At 32.8% G+C, this 22421-nt stretch overlaps 2 protein-coding genes and 1 non-coding gene across 4 annotated transcripts; all 3 read right to left on the reverse strand.

The window, feature by feature from the left end:
* LOC114389096 lies at window positions 1-10892 on the reverse strand. 2 transcript variants are annotated; one of them, XM_028349687.1, is made up of 11 exons: window positions 10652-10892; window positions 9544-10304; window positions 8567-8670; window positions 6773-6832; window positions 6343-6393; window positions 5614-5684; window positions 4129-4493; window positions 3128-3949; window positions 1742-2004; window positions 378-1670; window positions 1-292 (listed from the first exon to the last, which is right to left on the reverse strand). In XM_028349687.1, exons 2-10 carry the CDS (start codon window positions 10223-10225, stop codon window positions 519-521), a joined length of 3570 nt encoding a protein of 1189 aa, XP_028205488.1. In that variant the 5' UTR covers window positions 10226-10304; window positions 10652-10892; the 3' UTR covers window positions 1-292; window positions 378-518. The 2 variants fall into 2 exon arrangements, with proteins under 2 accessions (XP_028205488.1, XP_028205489.1); XM_028349688.1 differs by having other exon boundaries at window positions 9544-10315.
* A 5903-nt stretch (window positions 10893-16795) lies between these two features.
* LOC114391293 lies at window positions 16796-16911 on the reverse strand. The gene has a single exon (XR_003662094.1). It is a non-coding gene; the product is annotated as a U5 spliceosomal RNA (small nuclear RNA).
* A 1175-nt stretch (window positions 16912-18086) lies between these two features.
* On the reverse strand, window positions 18087-22191 carry LOC114390313 (TMV resistance protein N-like). The gene is made up of 2 exons (XM_028351016.1): window positions 21215-22191; window positions 18087-18710 (listed from the first exon to the last, which is right to left on the reverse strand). Exons 1-2 carry the CDS (start codon window positions 21715-21717, stop codon window positions 18602-18604), a joined length of 612 nt encoding a protein of 203 aa, XP_028206817.1. The 5' UTR covers window positions 21718-22191; the 3' UTR covers window positions 18087-18601.
* Window positions 22192-22421: the final 230 nt, after the last annotated feature.

A 22421-nucleotide genomic window follows, 5' to 3' on the forward strand; every position in this document is an offset into this window, starting at 1 on the left:
GCAAATTAAAACCAGTGATAACATACGAAGCTTGGCAAATAATGACAAATATTAAACATTGGTAAGTCATATTGCATACATATATCTTATACTACTTAATCAATCCCAACTATCTTCATGTGTCCTGTGTATCCCTCATTCGTCTCGACTGAATATAAACATTATGTTGCTCAGTGACACCCCTAGCCAATCTCAGGCAGTGCTCAATCAGAGTACATGCTTCAGTTCCAACAGTAACCATCTTCATGTTGATCATGTGTTCCAAATTTTTTGCTATCTGTTGGCAAGCATCCTACGACATTGACAACAAGGTAAAAATAAATTATTGAAAGCATGACACAAAAAATGACTAACAATAAATTGAAATAATATTATACCACTGCATGTCGAGGCATATCTACATTAGTAGTTGTAGGTGCAGGTGGTTCTAGCATAGCATCCATGACTTGCTGAGGAGGATTTGGTACAAAAAATGTATCATCATGCATCACAGGTGGATGTCTAGGAGGCTCCTCGGGCTATGTTGGAATCATGAAAGGGTGAGATATCCTATAGAACCACTCCATGTAGTCTGTTGCACACTGTCCAAGAGCACTACAAATTTGTCCAACCGGTGCAAGGTATTCTGAAAAATGAAGCCATCTATCATCAATCTCCTCTATAGATAAGGATGGAGTAGCTGGGTATGGAGAAATGGTCTGCACATAACCGAACTGTCGCACTACCCTCTCTGATTGGTGTACGACAATAGATGAACCCCATCTAATATGTCCGGAAAATAATGAGACGAGCTCAAATTCTCTAGATGAACGGTGTTCACCATAAGGAATCCAACAAACAACATCTGACGTCAATCTATCCAAGTGCTTACGATACGTCAACACTGGTAATGTCTTCCCAGACTTCCATCGACAAGCACGTGGTTTCCTTTCATGATAATCGTCATCAACAACAGTGGAAGCGATTGTAGGAAAATGCTCGTAAATCCAACACTGCACAAAATTATAAACCTGTAATAGAGTGATATAACCTGCAAGATATTTTGTCGTATGTTTTGACGCATCATTCAAATTCTCGTACATATGGACTAGTGCAGCTGCTCCCCATGAATAACTTCTGGATTGGCTGAGGTCACGAAATGCGTCTAAGAATACCACATTGATGTGTGTGGCACTCTTGTTAGCAAAGAGTGTGCAACCTACTAGATGCAATAAATAAGCTCGAGCAGCTAAAGTCCATTGTCTTGCGTCACATTTGCTACGATAAATGTCTCGTAGCCAAGCTAGGCGAACATACGCCCCTCTGCATTGGTTAGTCTTATCTTTTGCTTCTTTTGTACTCACTTCAAACAACTCAACTAACAACTCTACAGCTTGGTCTACATCAAGAGGATCGAAGGTATGGAAGGCACCTACAATTGGAAGATGTAACAAGGATGCCACATCATCGAGGGTTATAGTCACCTCTCCTATCGGTAAATGGAAACTACTTGTTTCCTTGTGCCACCTCTCGACAAAAGCAGATAAAAGTCCTCTGTCACCAGTGTCAAACGAACAAGTAATCAGAGAACTTAATCCCGTAGCAGCTACTATGCCTTCAATCTCAGGTACAGGCTTTCCAAATTTCTCTACCTTCCTCCCATGAGATACCAACTTCAACTTAGGACATTCCTGAAAAAAAATTACTTTGGGTTAAATGATAAATAGTTATTCAAATATTATTTAATTCAATAAATAACCACCTCTCCTGTCCAAACTGAGGCTGCCACATGATAAACATAATTCAGCAACACTGATGTATCTTGGGGTCCGCCTGGAAAACCCTTCGTATCTGCACCTCCATCATCAGTAGTTGGCACCTGAGGCTCCTCACGAACCTCATCAGCACCATGATCAACAAGGTTAACATCCTCAACAACAGTTGTAGCGACCCGTTGTCTACGTGCAGATATTGTCGGCCTTCGACGCTGAGGGACTTTTTCCGCATCATCACTAACTTGTCTCCCTAGGAATTAAAGAAACACTTTTGAAATTATTTTTTTTTTATTATTCTACTGCTTTATTTATCACACTCATTCAATGCATGCACTTTATTTAGCTATTTAATTACTTTGTTTTCATTCTTCTAAAATATGATGAAAAACTGGTTAAAATGATATGGAGATATACAAAGAAAACACAAGAGGTGCCAATTAAAATAATAAATTAAATGATTTTTAATACAATGAAAGGGAGAAAAGAAAGACCAAAAAGAATATTAGAAGAAATTGTAAAGGATGATCTCATGCTTAATAATATTTCTAAAACTTAGTTTATAATCTTACCAAATAACATCATGTGATCCATATAACCAACCTCACATAATAAGATAGGACTTTGTTACATTCTTCTAAAATAAAAGCTTCACAAATCATAGCTAATAATTTTGTTTTATAAGACTTGTAGTTAAGTTGTTTTAATCTATTTCAAGAATTTTTATATTAAACACTATATATCCTTTAGATTCATGATTCAAATCTTAATTTGATAACCTTGCTTTAGAGTTCCCTTTTAGGTACTCAACCCTATCCAACAAGGAACAACTTGTATCAACCACTGAACGAGGGAGCAAGAATCCTAAAGTAACGTTGAGAATAGTCGTAAATTTACATATTGGTACCAGCTTGTTTGTAATTCAAGTCTGAGAAGATATCGTGCAAGCTCATTGACAATTCCCTAAGTATGGTGGAGTCATGTCTATTGCATCAACCTCCTTGCCAAGTTGATATTTTCACTATAGCTTAAACAATCATTGGTTTGGACAACCATAGCCTGGTAAGGAGCATTGCAACATCGCTCCACATTGTCCAAACAATCTAACATTCAGAATTCAGATGCACGATGTATGAATATGATTCAATGTTATCGATTCATCTTGACAAGGTCAAGAGGTAGACAAGCAAGGGGGGAGGGAGGAACAACAACTCAGTTAGAGAGCATGAGTTTCTAGTTACAATTGCAGTTACCTGGTAATCACAACACAATTATTGACCTGGATTTTACAATGTGCATCAATAAGCAATTTGACTAAAGGGGGAAAAATTGGGCTAGTATGTTCACCAGTAATACATCTTCATCCTGCCTATTACCTGACTTCCAGACCTTGAAATGTCGGGGAAAGTAGCCAGCATCACTCCAACGTTTCAGAGAAATTAAGGAAAATGGTCCTTGTACATTTCCCATGGGATCTCTGTAATGCCACATCAAGGTATCCGATTGCACAGAAGGAACCAGTTTTGCAGTACTTGGTTTTTCATTTTCTTCATCATCGTCATCACTTAGCTCTATAACTTGAATCTGAGATGGCTGTATTTGTTTGTTGGACTGTGCTTGAGAGATCTTCACTTCATGCAATTCAGCTGGCTTAGACATGTCATTCTTATATGCAAAATTTATTTGTTGCTCTGGCAGCTGCTGAACAGGTAAGCCATCACTTAGCTCTATAACATCGAGCTGTGATTGCAGTATCTGTTTGTTGGGCAGTGCTTGAGAGATCTTCACTTCCTGTGATTCGGCTGGCTTAGACATGCCATTCTTATATGTGAAGTTTGTTTGTTGCTCTGGAGGCTGTTGGACAGATAAGTCATCACATAGCTCTATAACCTCAAGCTGAGATGGCCGTATCTGTTTGTTGGGCAGTGCTTGAGAGATCTTCCCTTCCTGTGATTCGACTGGCTTAGATGTTCCATTGTTATATGCAAAGTCTGTTTGTTGCTCTGGTGGCTGTTGGACAGGTAAGCCATCACTTAGCCTTATAACTCGAATCTGAGATGACCACATCTGTTTGTCAGGCAGTGCTTGAGAGATTTTCGCTTCATGTGAATTGGCTGGCTTAGACATGTCATTCTTATATGCAAAGTTTGTTTGTTGAAATGGTGGCAGTTGGACAGATAAGCCACGGGATTGGTGCTCTGCCAAAAGATGCCAAGAACATTAAAGAATGACATTAGCATGGACTAAGATGAGTCGGTTGGTATTCATTAAGAGATACAATATTTTTAAATTACAGAGAGAGAAAGAGAGAGATGCTGGGCAAAAGATAGGTATTACCATAAAGAATCATGGAAAAAGAAGAATGTTTATAACAAACCTGTGGTGTCTGGAGAAATGCAATTCAACATAGTGCTATTATTTGTCATATCCAAAAGAGGAACTTCTGGTGCTCTGCGGGGAATGGACATTGACTTTGGTGAATTTCTCTGTTGTTTTACAAGATCAGCAATATCCAATTTTGTATTTGCAACAGCATTTGGGACCTCAGTCACTGAAGATGATTTTGTATAGGTAGCCTGCCAGAACTCCTGTAAATTGTTTTCTACGTTTTTATCTAGAACATCTGGTGTTGTAGATTCTGATTTTTGCTCATCTGCAATAACTTGAGGAAATTCACGCAATAACCGTTCCTGCTCGTCAGGACTCTGAAGCTTCTCCCTTCTTCGTAGGTACTCGTCCAGTGTACTGCCAATGATTAAGGAATCCTTTCTTCATAGAAAACCTTTCTTACAGTTTTTGACTTAAAAAGGATCAGTAAACAAAGCAATAGCATTATACACATGACAAGACAGAATTTTAAAACACAATGTTCATCACCACAATTGATTGCTTTTTAATTCAGGAGTATGTATACTACTTTACTGAAAAAAAGAATAAGTGAAAGCCATATAGAAGCACAGAGATTGCCCCCTCTCCTCTCCCATGCCACCTGGGCATAACTCAGGTGGTTGGGGTTAGGAGAGAAATTGAGTAAATATCCAAGGTATGTGATGTGGTTCGGAAGAGAAATATGCTTCACCCTAAAAGTAAAACTATCCTACAATAATACTGAAAGAATTGATGCAGGAAATATTAGACAGATTAAAGAAGAATTATGCAACTGTCAGATGAAACACAGACTGAACAAGAATTGATTTGATGGCTCAAATCAATTAGGTGACCAACTCATACAGTTTGAGTTTATGTCTAACTCAACCCTAAAAGCTAGTTCATAGGGTGAAAGTTGCCCCCCATTTATATGCACGATTCATACATCTATCTCTAATAATGTGAGACTTGATGTGCAAATAATAGGTAGGTGGCTCAATATTGAATCTAGGATAGGCTTTGATACCACCTTACAATTTGGGATTGAATCTAACTCAACTCAAAGGTTAGTTCATAAGATAAGGGTTACCTATTAGGACAATATTTCTGATCAATGTGACACTTGCATTTTTCCCAATATCAACAATAGTCAACATTTTATTTATTTATTTATTAGTTGAACAAGCAAATCAGTATTAGTATTTGCAAAAATAAACAAATAAAATTAGAATTAGAAATATATACAATCAAGGATCATGAATTTGTTATTGGCTACTATGTATATAGATTGCCATAAGTAGCCAATGGTTTTATTTATGACAAATAGTACAGTTAATATGTATGAAGTATCTATTAGAGAACAAATTTAGTTGTATAACAAGAGTGGTGTAATGCGTTAACTAGATTGTTGCTATCTTTTGATGCAAAAATGGATGGGGAGACATTACCACAATATAGAAAATTCGTCAATCTAATAAATATCAGAAAAGGATATTCTCTGCGCCAACCCTTTTCATTAGCTTGATCAATAAGATTTTGTAGCAGAATAAGTTCTCTTGCAAGCCACTAAAACAAAATCATCACATAAAAAGAAGTATAAAAAATGCAAGCTGCTATAGAACTGAATTTTGGTTTTTCCTGGTGCATAAACATGTTACAACAAAAGTCATCAGCATATATACAAACACCAACACATGGAGTAAAAAGTGGGACTGCCTGCAAAATGACTCCAGCTGCCTTCTTATAGTATACAACAGTAACCAAGTCTTTTCCCATTAGGTGTGTGTTTACTTCAGCTTATTTTGAGGTCACTTATTTATACCACCTTTCAAAGGCAGAAATTATTTCCATAAAATGATCTATTACCAAACATGAACTAGGTGACGTTGGCTACAGGAAGAAATAGGACATTCCGTTGCTCTTTTTCATCCTTCTTAAATAGAGGCTTCACAAACTCAATTATGTGTAATGATTTTGCTTTGTGAGACTTGTGGTCAAGCTATTTTGTCAATTTATTGGTAAAAAATGTTATATTGAAAACTATACATTATTTATCATTTATATGATATAGTTCAAGCTGTTTTTCATTGTGTCCTCCCTTAATCTTACAATTTGATTATATTCACGATTCAAAAATTAGCTCGAAAAATTATGAGAAAATCATGAACAGAAACATAAATGAAAGCAATCAAAACAAAAGGTTCAGTTGCAGTTCAGTACATACATGCCTAGTCATATCCTCATGCAATACTCTAGCTGTCTGCTCCATATCCACCTACCATGTATAAAAGAAAATGTCATTATTTAGATTCATTGTCCTGACGAAAATATTTTTTTTTTCAAATTTCAATTTATTAAATTTAAATTAAAAAGATAGATGAATTGACAGAAAGCAAAAAAGATTCAACAATTTATAAGAATAATCCAATGATTTCTGAAACAACCATTTCAATTCAATCAATAAATTTGGTAAATTGTTCATTGAAAAAGAATCAGACAAAATATCTAGTATCTAGAGTAAAACAGACTTGCATGTATACAGAATACATTGTGTTCTGTATTCCTTTCACTTCACAATTTATGGAAGTGGATTGTTCTAGTGCTGCAGGAATTTCACAATTTTAGAATAATTCAAAGCAATAAAAAGAGCTTACAATCATAGGTCTCTTGACCAAGCAATCTTTTACTCTTTGGTGCAAATCCTCACACTCCTCCTGAAACCAAAGTCACATAATCTCAAACCCAAAAAATTTAAAGGCAGAATAATACAGATACGGAAAGCAGAAAGGTCTTGAAAATGATAATATCATTGAGAAGATAGTATAAAGTAGCTACACAAAGTTGTGATTCTTATGCAAAAGTATGCTATTTATTTGTAAGCACTCAACACTTGTTTAAACTATTTTAGCAAGTAAAACAAATTTATATAAAAAAAATGACAAAATAATTATTAGCTTATTAATGTTGATAATAGAAAGTACTTTTTCCAAAGTAGAGCATGGAGTTCGGAATTTGTATGGTAGTTACTTCGAGTTTTGTTTTAGTAAAAGAATTTCCAAACCATTTTGCTCCTTGTCCTATTTCTCAGACTTCCATTTAATTTCTAAGCTTTGCATTTTCCTACATGACTTGACACTAACTTTAGATTATTGTCTGTTATATTTTAGGTTTGTCCTTGAGACTATCCATAAATAAACCCTGTAGTTGCAGGTTAGACTGAAGATGCGGTTTTGTAAAATAGCAGCAGCTACCCCAGACCCCCAAAGTTTAGAGCAAGGTACTGGCTTTACTAAAACTTAACAAGACTACTTTTATATCAATTTCTTTCTTCTAGTTCCCACCCCGTCCTTTATTTCTCCCACATTTTAGTTTTGCACCAATTGGTACTAGAATAAAAGCTTGAAGAAGTATACTTTGTCTCTTCAGATTCTCTAAGTTGGTTCAAAAAGTTATATCAAAACTTGAATCACTTTCTAGAACTTTATTAATGATAAGATGTTTTCCCATTCTTATTTAATTGCTATAGTCAGAAGACAACATATACCATTATGATGCATAGAACTCCCCCTCCCCCCTTCCCACACCCCCGGAGTCCTGTTTTGCTTTACCATTTATTTGGCATTAACTCTATCAGGCATGGTTACAGGCAGACCTTATGCATTCATCACATCCATAATTAATCTTCACATTATTAAGAAAAATATTTAGGATACAAAATGATAGTATTGAAGATAATCAGCAGAAAAGAATATCTAACCAACCATCAACTTCCAGCTAACATGTGCCTATTTGAAACTGTCAATGAAGTATTCCAGCATTAATTTGATAGAAATTGATCAAGAACAATGATTACACACAGAAAACTTGGCAGTTTTGGCTTACACCAGAGTCAACATTTTTTTTCTTTTTTGGGTACAAGAAAATTTAAGGGGAGAAAAAGTTTCTGCATTCCAAGTTCATGGCATAGCACAAGCCATTCAAAATGGTGCTTACAGTTACAAGTGACATACCAATGAGAGGCCATTTAAAATGGCACTTACAGTTACAAATGACATACCAATGAGAGATCACTAGCATGAAACAAACCCAAGACCTTTGAGTCAATAGACCATTAAGGCCTCATTCAGAAAAATTTATCAACAAACACTTATAGGAGAAAAAAAATATGAGGTAAAATGCGTCAAATTTCTCCCTTAAAGTTAAAATCAACTTATGCACCTAGCTTCTGGACAATTAGATTAGGGAGCTTCTAAAAAACTAATGGGAGAAGTTTGATTCATTAAACCTCTTTATTTTCTTATCTTATAAATGCTTGCTAAGAGTTTATTCAAACTGGGTTCAAGTTGATAAAATTTGATCCTACTAGTTGAGTTAACCCTCATTAACAGAGTCTACAATTTTTGCTAAATAAAGCTAAAACTGAAAGTAGCAAGACATATTAACTGTACCACAGAGAAATTATCATCTGAAAGCATTTGAATCCTGATGTCTTTAATGAAACCAGAAGCTTGAAGGTGAATTTCCCCCTTTACTTCAGAACTCTTCTTCATACCTGGATGGTAGCGCAGAAAAAAATTCAGCTAATTAGAAGAATTAAATATCATTGCCTAATTGTTCTATATCTGTCATATTCAACTGTCAATTGCATTCAAAATTCATGAACAAATAATAGATTGATACAAAACACTAAGAGAAATAATTTCCGGAAGGAGCCCAAAGAAAATTAATAGGGAACCATATAGATTAGATTTTTTGTTCAGTTATTCATTGTGAATAGTCTAAAGTATTCAATTAGGATGAATCATAACTGACACGTGACCTAAATTAATGATGTCAAAAAGCAGTACACAATTAAGTACAATTTTTTCCCAGTTATTTAAATCCCACCCAGCCTGAGGTTATTGGATTAGATTGCTTTGTTCATTGTCATTCATGGTGAATAGTCCAAATCATTCAATTAGGACAAACCACACCAGGCCTTGACCTATACTAATAATGCAAAATAGAGTACAAAATAATAAGCACATTGGGATTGGCTTCATTTATGAGAATCCCAAGTCCCAACCAGCGTGATGTTGTAGGATTAGATAATTTTGTTCATTGTCATCATTTCAAATAGTCCAAAATTTTCAATCCAGACAATGTAAAAAACTAATGATGTACAAAAAAGTACATTTCAGTTGGCCTAAAAACTGAAAGCTTAAGCAGTTTTCATCATATACATGTGACCTAAAAACTAATGATGTAAAAAGAAGTAATTAAGTACATTTCAGTTTGTAACCTCTGTTTCTTACAAACATAAGTTCAACTTAAGCAGTTGATGAACATTCCTATTCAAAGTGAAGTGTATATTTGGGGGGGGGGGGGGGGGGGGAAGCATTTATTAGAATGCAATGTCATAATCAACCAACAGCAGCCAAATTACCTGTGACTTGCAAAAGCTGGTGTGAGTTTTTCTGAAGGTAATCATTTGGGTCACATCTGATTCTTATGAAGCTTCCAACTACTTTAGTCTCAAAAGTTTCAGGGTCCTTTAAAAGGTCCTCAACTAGACTCCTCTTCAAATAAACAAGCTTGATGTTGGCAGGAACAATGCCAGCAAAACAGCTCCTTGTTTTTTCAAAAGCTGGTTTCTTTGGTTGACTCTTCCTCTCCGAAGGTGCTGTTCTCGGGGTTTCACAAGCTGTCAAGGCACTCTCATCATCTTCTGAGTCAAAGAAAATACCATCAGAGGACTCCTCACAGTTCTCCGCAAAGTGTGACTCAAGCAAGTCATTGATTTTCAGCCGGCTAATGGTCTTCCTCCCAAACAGCAAATGCAGCTTCTCATCACACTCAATTCTCTTCTTTTTTGTCTTATGAAAGAGGTTGTGCTGCTTAACATACTCCATTACAATATTTGCAACCTCACTTTGAGTTATCTCGGTGCTGGTATCTCTACCAATGGATTCGAGAAACCAAATAAGGGAAGTCGATCCCCATCCTTGATATTCCTTTTTCTTTGTCCTGTATTTCCTTTTCCTTCTCATGGGGGTCGGAACCCCCCCATAAATTTCCTCCAGCCCGAAAGAACCTGCATGAGGTTCATCACCCATCCCACCTATCATAAATGACCCTAAATCCAACCTCCTCCACTAAATGCTTTCAGTCTTCCACCTTGCAAATTTCCCTATTCACATGCTCTCTCTGTTGCCAATCTCCAACAAAACAATCAAATTCATTAAAAAAAAATGACAGATTGACAACAGAAAATAATAAGAGCAAGAAAAAAAAAATGGCATGCATTTTCTATTGCCGTTGAAACCTGAAATGAATCAGAGAGAAGCCGAAAGCACCAAGAATAATCAGAGAGAATATAACATACAAATATAAATTAACCAAAGGAAACACACATTCAGAAGCAAAATGGAACGAAAACCCCTATAAAATCATCGTCTTCAACGACATAAACAACAACTAACATCATGTAATTTGGGGAACGGAAAGAAAAACAGAGAGAGAGAGAGAGAGAGAGAGAGAGAGAGAGTAGATACCCGGTGAAGAGGTTGCGTTGACTGAGAGTGAGAGTGTTGAGAAAGTACCGTGGAAGATTCTAGAAGAAGCAGAGATTTGAGAGAGTTATAGCTGATTAGTGCAGTACAGAGTACAGAGCAGTGTGCGTGTCTCTGGGCAGAGTGAAGAAGCAGCGTTGTTGTTCACTGAAACAGAGCATAAAACGGTGAAAAGTACAACAGGCACGAATCTAACACAAAAGCAAACGGAATGACCCCACAAGACCACATCAAATAACTTATTTTCAGGCATGTCTTTTTTTACTTACTTAGGTATATGTGGCAATGGGATGGGTCCCGGTGTTTAACTCTTCATTTTCCATTTCTATAAAAGATAAGGTATGCTTTTTTTTTCCAACAATGATGATGCTTAGACTAGAACCTAGGATCTTGTGTAAGCTTCTAAAATTTCTTTTCTGATCAGTAGGTTAATCTTGTGTTGACTTATTTGAGATGGGTTTAAGAGAGACAAAAATAACATATTTATACCTAACTTTGTTTTTTGTTGGATTTCATTAGATTTGAGAAAACTTATGAGAAACTTTCTTGCACTCCCCTTTTTTTTTTTTTGCATGTTTAAAATATGAGTGTATTTGAAATTATTTTGTACAACGATAGCAACAAGATTATTCCTCATACTCGCTTCTTTTTTTTTCTATTTAAAATATGAATGTATTTAGAATTATTTTGTACAAGCAACAAAATTAAAATCTCATGACTTATCCAAACCCTCTTACCACTAGGTCGATACTAGTGCGTTGGGGTGTATTTGGGATGGATTTAAGAGAGGTGGAAAAAAAATTGCATCTAACTTCGTTTTTGTTAGATTTTATTATATTTGAGAAAATTTGTTAGAAACACACTTTTTTTATATATTTAATTATTTATATATTTTTAAATAAATTATATATTAAGTTATTAATTACATTTTAATTCAAATAAAATTTAAAGATTAATAAATAATAAATAATAAATATCTTGAAAATAAAATATTTAAGAATTATATAATATTTTATATTAAATGTATAATATTAATTTTATAATTTAATTTTTTTGTAATTTGTATATTTTAATTATTATAAAAATAAAAATATGAAAATGAAATTTAAACTTTTATATATATATATATATATATATATATATATATATATATATATATATATATATATATATATCTCGCAAGCTAGTTTCAAAGGATAGAGGTGTAAGTTAAAGGGTAGTGCTTACATATTCAAACTCGATTCAAATCCAACTTTAGTGTCCATCAAAATCCTAATCCAATTCAAAATGAGTTTTTCATTTAAGGTTAGTTTAGTGTGAAATATATTATTATTTTTTGTGAAAGACAGGAACTAAGACATCCAAAACAATTTATTTAAAATCCACATTGAATAAAAATATAATGTCAAAATAAATTATATAAATAAAAAGTAATCTTTATTTTACAAGACGGTTTTGTAGAATTGAGTTAATCTCATTAAAAAATTCACTTTCTAATAAAATGTATCCTAAATGGATTTTTCTTGACAAATATTAATTAAGACATAACCATGAGGGTCAATATTAAGACCATGCTTAGACAATAGGTCCGCTACTTGGTTTCCCTCGTCACATATATATGTGCTTTTAGGAATACATACATCCCTCCCCTTTGTGTTCAAAGTCCTTCACCAAACTGGCCAATTTGAACACTATATGAGTTGATAAACATCCATGCTGAAAGTAGATCAATGTACGGTAGTCTTAGAATTATATTCAACCTCCAATTCTTTGAAACCCCTTGACCATATATGCAAGCTAGATTCCAATTGCAATTGCCCACAACTATGCCTGTGTAATATTGGAGTATAATCTGAGCTTAAAAGCATATGAAAAAAATAATTGCAATCATTCTCATTCCTAATGATACCTCCACAAACCGCTACACCCCCATAACTACTACTGCATCATCACTGTTAAGTTTGAACTCTGCCTTGGTGAAGGTGGCTGCCAATAACTAACAACTTGCTTCCGACCTTGTAAACCATGAATGATCTTATCATTGTACAATTTTTTTTAACAATAGAATCCACCATATTAATTAGAGATACCTTCTACGATGTCCTTTGCATGCATCCTCTTATTTAAGAAGATATACTCATTAGAATACTTCTAGAGAAAAGACAAAGTGACTCCAAAGAAAATAAATGTTCCAATAATTGTAATCTTGATCACGACATGATCCCAAGTTATTTAAAAGTCACATTCTGCAATCATGACTATCGAACGAATCATTCAGAGAATTGCAAAAATAAGACCAGACTTGCCTCTCTATAGTGCAGCCCCTGAGACAGTGCAAACCTGTCTCCACATTCAAATTGCATTGCACATTCAAACCATTCTGTGAAACTTTCCACGTCATCATCCTAATTCCTTGAGGAGACATTTGCTAGAGAAGAAATTTTGAGTTTTCTGATAATCTTGGATTAGAAATCTTAATTTTTGATGTTTAATTGATATCCGTTTTTTTAAAAAATATTAAGATTCCGGTAAAATAATGTTTTTCAAGAATGTTTTTTAACAAGTTTTTCATAAAAAAAATTCGGAGAGAGGTGAGAATTTTACTTTTTTGCTATAGTTAAAATATCATGTTATTCTTATTAATATGATAAATAACTAAAATAACGGATAGAAATATTACAATTTTTTAATTTCAAGTAAATTTATCTAAATATTTTTTATAATCAATCAAATAGACTTGTTTTCAGAAAATATATTAACATTTTGATTTAAAAAAATTACAGATATTTTGGTTCAATAAAAAAATAAATGATATTTTGGTCTAATAAATATTTTAATTTAACGGTAAATTTATTGATATTTTAGTTCAATCTATTTAACAATTATATTGAATTTTCATTTTTTTTTATCACGTATGTTTTTTCATTAACAGTGATAAACGAAAATTAACAAAAGAATAAACTTATCATATTTTTTTTGGAATTAAAATTAAAATTTTTATTTTTGAGAAACCAATTTACTATTACTCTACCCAAGACAAAAATGGTTATTTAACCAAATTTTAAACTAGTAACTCCTACAAGGAAAAGTAGCAAGAAACCCACCTTTAGCACCATCATGTTGTTTAAACCCTTTTTTTTTCTTCTTAATTTTGAAGTGAAAATAGCCCGGGAAGTGAGTTATTTATGTTTATAAGTGGATTTGTATATGGAATGTGACACATAATGAGAGTTTTACTTTGTCTTGGAGCAGTAATGTCATGCCTTTTCTGCATACTTGGAAAGGTGGCACACATGCACGATATGAAGGTTTAGGTTGCTTCCACGATTGCTAGGCGTTGTCTATTTGCATGTTCTTCTGCATGGTATTAAGAAGTTCTTAGAGAATTAATCTAAGTACATTTTTTTTGGTCTGGATCAGACATCATATGGATGCTTTCAAATTCATGCGTTGGAGATTAATTTTACTCATAATAGGTAATTATATTAATTAAAAGAAATTTTACATAAAAATACAACATAAATTATTCCATTAAATATATTATTCCCTGTGACTACAATGAGATAATCTAAGTGTATTTGAAAGTGGAACAGTAGAAATTATAAAAATTGCAATGAGTTGAATAAAAAAGGTTGGATTAAGAAAGTAATCTAAGTACATTTGGAAGTGGAATAGTAGAAATAAAATTAAATGAGTTGAAATTGAAAATAATTAAAAAAAGTAGGGCTAAGAAATTTCTCCTTCAACTTCATGATAGCAAATATTCCATTAGGCCATTTGTAGTTTATGAATGAGTATATATAATCATGATTTTAGGAATTCGATCTGCTCGACACAACCGTGTTACACTTTTTTTAAAATGTCATCATAAAAATAAAAAATAAAAGACATGTTATAATTAAGAATAAGGTGATCAGTATAAAAATAAGTAATTTTGGGAAATATTAAAGTTCAAAAAAGAACTATTGAAAGAAAGAATATTATTATTTAAAAAGAGAAAAGAAAATGATGAAATGCTATTTTCAGTTAAAGAAAATAAGAAAAAAAAATACAAAGAATAATTCAATGCTGGGGCTGTATATATGTTTAAGATGATAATTTTTTTTTTTTTTAAAAAAAGATAAGAATTAAATATTTTCTCCTTTAATTTCTGAATCACGGTTTTGGTTCTGATAAGACACTGATTAGTCACCCATCAAATATAATTAACTAATTCTCCTATTCTATTTCAAAATTTTGATTATACTTAGATTAATTTTCTAATATACTTGGACCTGTTTTTCATGCAGAAGATGCAGATATAGCTAGACAGCACCTAGTAATCGTGGAACCAACACCAATGTCCATATCATGCATGTGTGCCACCTTTCAAATGTAATCCAGTAGTAAAAAAAGCCATGACATGTAACTCCACGACAGAGTAAAACTCTCAGAAGTACCTCTCGTTTCATATCTGCAAATCCTCTAATATAAATAACTCACTTCACGGGTTCTTTTCTCTTCACAGCAAAAACAATTAATAAAGATGAGTTTGAAGAACAACATGGTGGTGCTAAAGGTGTGTTTGTTGCTTCTTTTCCTTGTGGGGGTTACAGCTGCACGCATGGAACTGAGCTTCTTCAAAAGTGATCAGTCATCAAGTTATGATGATGATGAGTATTCAAAACCATGCTGTGATCTCTGCATGTGCACACGCTCAATGCCTCCTCAATGCAGCTGTGAAGATATTAGGCTGAATTCATGCCACTCAGATTGTAAGAGCTGTATGTGCACACGCTCACAGCCAGGACAGTGTCGTTGTCTTGACACCAACGACTTCTGCTACAAACCTTGCAAGTCCAGAGATGACTAGAAAAACTAATAGCTCTCTCAAATGGACGAAGCCCCTTTAGGCTTTGTTTGTTATGTTAGGGGAGACAAATAAAACAAGAAATAAAAGCTCAGTGGCCAGTAATTTGCTTTTAGCAAATTTGGTCATTTTTATTATTCTTATTTTAGCAAATTTGGGTCATTTTTATCATTCTCATGCGACTTGTGTGTTCAAACTTAATTATGGGTTGTGCCAATCGCCCACATATTAAACCGATAAGAACATAAACTATATCTGATCTTAGTAAAAAGCTAAGGCTGCGAAGAGTATGAAGTATATTAATTTGAAAAGTGTATTTTATAATAAAACATCAAGTGATTGTTATCTCTTCTCACTGATGTGGGACTATTGGGCCTCAAACAAGCTTTTTAACCAATGAACAAATGTAATTAATATACTTGAATCATTTGAATAATATGAGTTTCGTCATTAGTGAAAATAATTTTTATCAAATTTTAAATTTATTTTTCAGTTGAATTTTAAATTAATCAAGATTCTTTTTTATAAATGGAAGGATTAAAAAAATCAGTACAAAAATTTCAAGTGAGAGAATTGAAAAGAAACAACAATTTGAAGTGGTTTTGAGAAATGCATGTCCTTGCTCTCCATGAAAAAGAGAAACAATAATTCCACAATATAGTTGGCCTGTTTAATGTGTTGGATCTTGAATTTTTCAATACAAAAATTCATGAATGCTCCTGAATTTTCTCAAATCGCTGTATGAATGAAGAGAGTTTGCATAATTGAAGAACGAGGAACACAAGGCATTACATGTACACACATTTCACAACCCAGCTGGATATTCATGCTAAATCCCATATATAACTTCAACAAAGCTTAAGTTTAATTAATCAAACGTCACTCTGCGATAAGTCAATTCACTATTAGATAATGTTTTGCTACATTTTCATTTTCATCGACCCCGTATTGTTTTCAATAAAAAATTTCCAAAGTATCTTCCCTAATTTATTCCCCTCATTCAAATAAACCTTTCTTCCGGAAAAGGTTATTATTTAGCTCTTCCTCGGAGAGGCTTTGGAAATACAAGCGAACATAAGGTACTAATCTGTTCAACAAAAACAGAATCAATATTCGTTCAATAATATTTAAAGAGTGGCATGGTTCAATCTAAGCCACGTTGCAGCAGTTGCAATTCTGTTTCACAGTGAAGAAGCTGAACTGAAACAACTAGCAGCTGAGTTTCAAATTGAAGAAGCAGAACAAAGAGATGAGCGAAATTTGCACTGAAATTGCAGAGCCCTCCATTGGAGTGCTCTTCCAAAAATAGGCGTATACCGCTTTGAGTGACGAACACACGGTATTCTTTAGTAAAAGGCGAAAGAATAATTCGCTTTGTGTTCATCACACGGTTCCGTAAGTAATTGCTTGACAACATTTTCATTTTATAGTGTAACCAGTTCACTTGCTATTATAATACCATTCGATGTGGGCTTTGGTCATAAATGTAATCTCGCACGACACGGTTATATTTATGCATAAGATAGGGTAAAATTTTGATTTCATTCTGAATATAATCAGGTTAAGTAGAGCTATAAGCAACCATTCTGAATTTAATAAATCTTGGAAACGAAATTATATTTCTAAAATAACAACAGTATAAAGAATTTGTAAGCCTTCCTTATTTCAACTCCAATAATTCAGACTCTCAATTTAATAATCCCAATCAAGATATTGCTCTTATTACTAAATAACGTTTATCTTTAATTAGGTTTAATTTGTTAACTAAAAACACATGATGATAATAAGCTTTAAGTAGAAACGACAAAACTCGTCCAGTTGAGGACGACGTGCTTGTTGTGTATCATAAAAGCATGCATAATAACCTCTTTTTTCTACTCATAATTTAGTTGCGAGAGGAACTGAAACTTAATCTTCTTCCACTTAATCTTCTCAATTCTTTCTTTGCCCAGAAAGTTATGCATATATTGACCTAAAGATATCAACTTACTTGTAAAAAAAGAAGTTATTATTATTATTATTTGTTTAATTAGAACGTTGTACATATCTAACGAGCTACCAAGTGTTGATTTGAGGACTCTTTCGCAACTTGATTATGATATTTTTACACCCAGATATTTCTTATTTCTTCCGTCTTGACGCTCTGGTGTTTTAGCATATTGGGTCAGAATTAAACAGGACATTGCCCAACAAACGTTTGCCAACTATTTACAAAGTTAGAGATCTACTGTTAAGAAAAACTGTTAATTAAATTCATATCAAAGAAAAGAAGATATATCATGTTAAAAAAATATTTATATCTCATTATTTAATAATGAATATTTAATTTAGTTAGTTATTAAATGAATATTTACAAACAACTAGTTATAATATTTAATAAATTTTAGATATTTATTACAAAACACATCATTAATAAATATTTTATATATTTTAGGTATATAAAATGGAGTGTTTTAGTACCTTAACTTAATATATATATTTTTAATTTAGTTCCATAATACAATTTTTTTATCTTATAAAACATGTGATATAATCTTTTTATATTTTAATGTACAATTTCACGTAACCTGATGTTATAATTTCAAACATGTTATTGAGTATATATATCTTTTGCATGTGTTCTTCATCAGATACACACTTGCCTCACATACAACCCTGGTCCTGAATTTCTCAAAAACAGCATTCGTGTGAAGCCAGATTTAGATGGTCTTGGTGCCCTAGGTGACACTGGTTGGTATTGCATAAGAGCCATCTTATGGACTGTGGACTATGAACTTCCAAAATCAGTGCTTGCATTCCCAGGAGCAATTCTCAATGAAGAAGGTGCAATAATCTCTTGTGGCTCTCCTATGTAACCTTTGATGTAACAGTTTTGGGAACAAAAGGGTGTCTTCGTCTCCATGATTTTGCTCTTCCATTTGAAGAAAGTTTAGGGCATGGAAAATTTTTGGAGGCCTCAGAGTTGGATTATGGGAAGATTGAACCGGGAATGTGGTGTCCAAAGCCAAATGAGCATGTTGTAGAGACAGGGTTTTCTCAAGATGCTTTGATGGTTAAGGAGTTTGCTGATTTGGTTCAAAAGGTTAAGGGGTGTGAAATGAAGCCTGAGAAGACTTGGCCAGTTTTGAGTAGGAAGCAAGACTCAGGTGGTGTTGGATGCAGTGAAAGAGTCGATTCAGAGAGGTTACCAGCCTGTTGAAATTGAAATGAGTTAGATGGAGCATATGTTTTGTACATGTGTTATATATGTACAAAGATGAGAATTATGGCAAGTGGCTTGTAAATTCAAACTCCCAAATTGGTTTTGGTTAATTGTTGAAATTAATTTATGTTAATATGGACACTTCTTGGCATTTATGTTGTGGGTTCCTACAATTGGGGGCAGCATATATATGTTTGTTTGTGGGTAACATCATGAAGTTGGAAATTATTGTTGACTGACAAATTATATTTTTTACAAATTTAAATTATATTTTCTATGCTAACATAAATTTGTGCAACACAAGAATATTATATAAAGTTAGAAATTAAACATTACTTATAATTCTCTTCTTAAGAAATCACAAATGTTTTTAAGCCATGCATAATAACAAAAAACACCGAAGTGTTTAGTCACGCAAGTATATATATCCTTAATTATATATTGAGAAAACTGTCATATTTATTGACTTGAAGATTTAAATTTATCTTAGTCGGTTAATTTTTGCTCAAAAGATAGCTATTTCAGTTTTCTTTACAAGATAATAATTAGAGATTGAACTTTCTGCCTTAAATCAAATCTCCTTCCACTCTAATTACTCAAGTGGCCCATTATCAAGTGCTATGTAAATGGCATGCTGGCGACTGTGATTGTGTGTGACCTTACGTGAAAACCACACTAATTTTCAAATTATCTGATGCTTGTAATGTAATTATTCTAGCTCTTGTCGGTGGGACTTTGTTCCCTCATTCATATCTCATTGTTTTGTGAATGATAGACAGCAACTCACGTAATGTTAAATATATAGAAAATTTCTCTTTCCTGGCGACTGTGATTGTGTGTGACCTTACGTGAGAACCACACTAATTTTCAAATTATCAGATGCTTGTAATGTAATTATATATTCTAGCTCTTTCCTGAAAAGAGAAATTTTCTATATATTTAACATTATGTGATCGAGTTGCTGTCTATCATTCACAAAACAATGAGGTATGAATGAGGGAACAAAGTCCCACGGACAAAATCCATTTTCATCAATTCCATGAGAGATCAATCTATCTGCACAAGTGTTGCCCTCACGATAAATATGACCAACCAAAAAGGACATAGATTTTTCTCAATAAAAGAGATTATTGTCGCATACAAAAGAAAAATTATTTACTCAAGGATCATTGGATTGTATGTGTCTATTTGTGTGGATGAGTGTTTTTTTTACCTGAAAAAATTTCGGAACATTTAATTCCCAATAAATTTTTCTTGACTTTTGATACCTAGAAGAAAAAAATACATATTTCATTCACACCTTACATTGGCTCTATTAACTTGACAAGTCAACATCTAAGAGTTATGATAGAAAAATTTCAAGGAAAAAAAGAAATCCAGAAATATATAAAGAACCACCTAACTTGACTCTATTAAAGACAGGGACCTATCTTTAGGGTGAAATATGTGAATCTATAAACTTGTACGGCATCTGAGTCCCAAGCATGTAATGGAGTAGTTTACCATCTTAAGTTTTGCTCTTGTATAAGGATATTTTAGCTTTAAGTTTTAGTTCCACTTAATGTCTGATTTAGTTTAGTTTTAAAAATCTCTATCTGTCATAGAAACCCAAGCATAACCAAGGTAATACCTCGTAAAGTGTTAATTTACTGTTAGTAATAAATATTTTTAATATTAATGAATAAAATGTTTACTGTTTCAAAATTTAAGATTTAAATTGTATTGAAATACGCAACATTAAGCAAAACCTTATATTACTATTTAAATTATTCAAAATTAAAATTTATATATAAACAAATATGTTTTTATTAGTTTTAAATGTAATATTATTTATATACTAAAAAATATTTATTTATTTATAGTTACTGGTAGAAAGACAGGTAATATGGACCTGTTAATTTTTCCACATCTTTTATTTTTTTTAAAATATTAAAATTGATTTTTATCTTTTAATAATTTACTCTAGATAGTTTTATATAAGAGCCTGTAGAAGAATAATAGTTGTAGTGACTGAGTAGTTTAGAAAGTAATTAAAAGTAAATTAATGGATAGTTTAGAAAGCGGTAAAAGAGTAAAATAGTTTATTAAAAAAGGTAAATCACAAAAAGTACTCCATCCAATCTTAAATATAAGAAGAAAATATAGCATTTTCTTAGTCTGAAGTATAAGTAAATATTAGTTAATTTTACTATATTTAATGTTATAATTTCTAAAATACATTCATTTAATTAATATTTTAATTCCAATGATTCTGTTTTTATTTTCAATATTAAGTTCTAATGAAAGATAAATTAAAAAATAATAATTTTTATTGAGATTGTTACTGCTTATTTAAATTTTTTAATTAGTTTTTTATATTTGAGGCTAGAGAAAATATTTTTTTTATTATAGTTATCATTATAGATTATAAATAAAATTTTAGATATAAAAAACGAACATTTATTCCCGGAAAAAGTAAATTAAACTGAAACCAAGAAAGAGAGAGGTGTGTTACCCAATTTTGAAGTGCGAACCAGACAAATTAGCTGCTTGATGCAAAGCGTTCCTCCATTTTTGCAGCTTCTGAATATCATCTTTGAATCTTCCACCTTCGTGATTTGCAAACTCTTCTTTGTAACTCCCATTCTTCTGCCGCACATCTGATGGATCTATTTCGTAGAACACCGGAAAAATCCACATGTTTTGTTTTGTTTTACACTCAAGGATTTGGACAAGTTCATCCAAACAAAATGTTGAAGATGCATAATTTTTGGAGAAAACAATGATGGAAATCCTGGATTCTTTTATTGCTCTGCCAAGAGAAGGTGCGATCTCTTCGCCTTTTCGCAGAGCTTCATCATCAATGAAGGTAAAGATTCCCCTTTGACTCAAAGCACTGTATAGATTACCCGTAAAACGAAAACGGGTATCTGCACCACGAAAACTAAGAAACACATCATACTTGTATTTTGATATGAAAGAAGAAGATGATGATGATGATGATGCTTGTTGCGCCATAATGATGAATTAATACAGACACCAAACGAGCATGTGAAACTGAATGAGGATATAAACTGTATTTAACAAAACTGTTTCATACCAATAACATTCATCAGGATCAGAAAAATGTCAACTTTTATCTTCAAATAAACAATTATTAACAATAATGATAGCACTATATCTATGCCGTCACCTTTTTTATTTAATTCCCTAACTCAGGTTGTGATTGAATCAACCCCTTTATTTAACTTCACAAGCAAGAGAACCAATAATTGGTCTTCTCCAGCACCCACACGAATTTGTTTTTGATAAGTTTTAATAATTCAAACTTACCTTCGACTATTTATTGGAGGGAAGCTTGAAGAGGCTTAGCAGATAACGGAAACAATGAATAACCTTCTTATCTGTTGGTATGATAAAAAAAATCGATTAAAACCTAAGTGCCAAAAGATAAAAAACAAAGCAAATAAAGTATGAAATTTTAGAATTCACAACGAACAATAATATATCACAATGTTTCCAAAACAAACATCTATATCACTAGTGATTGATCCAAATAATATATTAAAATGTATAAATAAAGTAGGTGAACAAAATATTTTTTTATCAGTGGAAAAATAGTTAAACAGGACACAAACAGATTACAATCTTAAGGTCTTTAAACTCCCATAGCATCTGTTAAGACAAAACTGGACAGAGCTGGTGGCGGGTGGGGGGCAAAG

The sequence above is a fragment of the Glycine soja genome, chromosome 16, assembly GCF_004193775.1.
Source record: "Glycine soja cultivar W05 chromosome 16, ASM419377v2, whole genome shotgun sequence".
Classification (NCBI taxonomy): Eukaryota; Viridiplantae; Streptophyta; class Magnoliopsida; order Fabales; family Fabaceae; genus Glycine; species Glycine soja.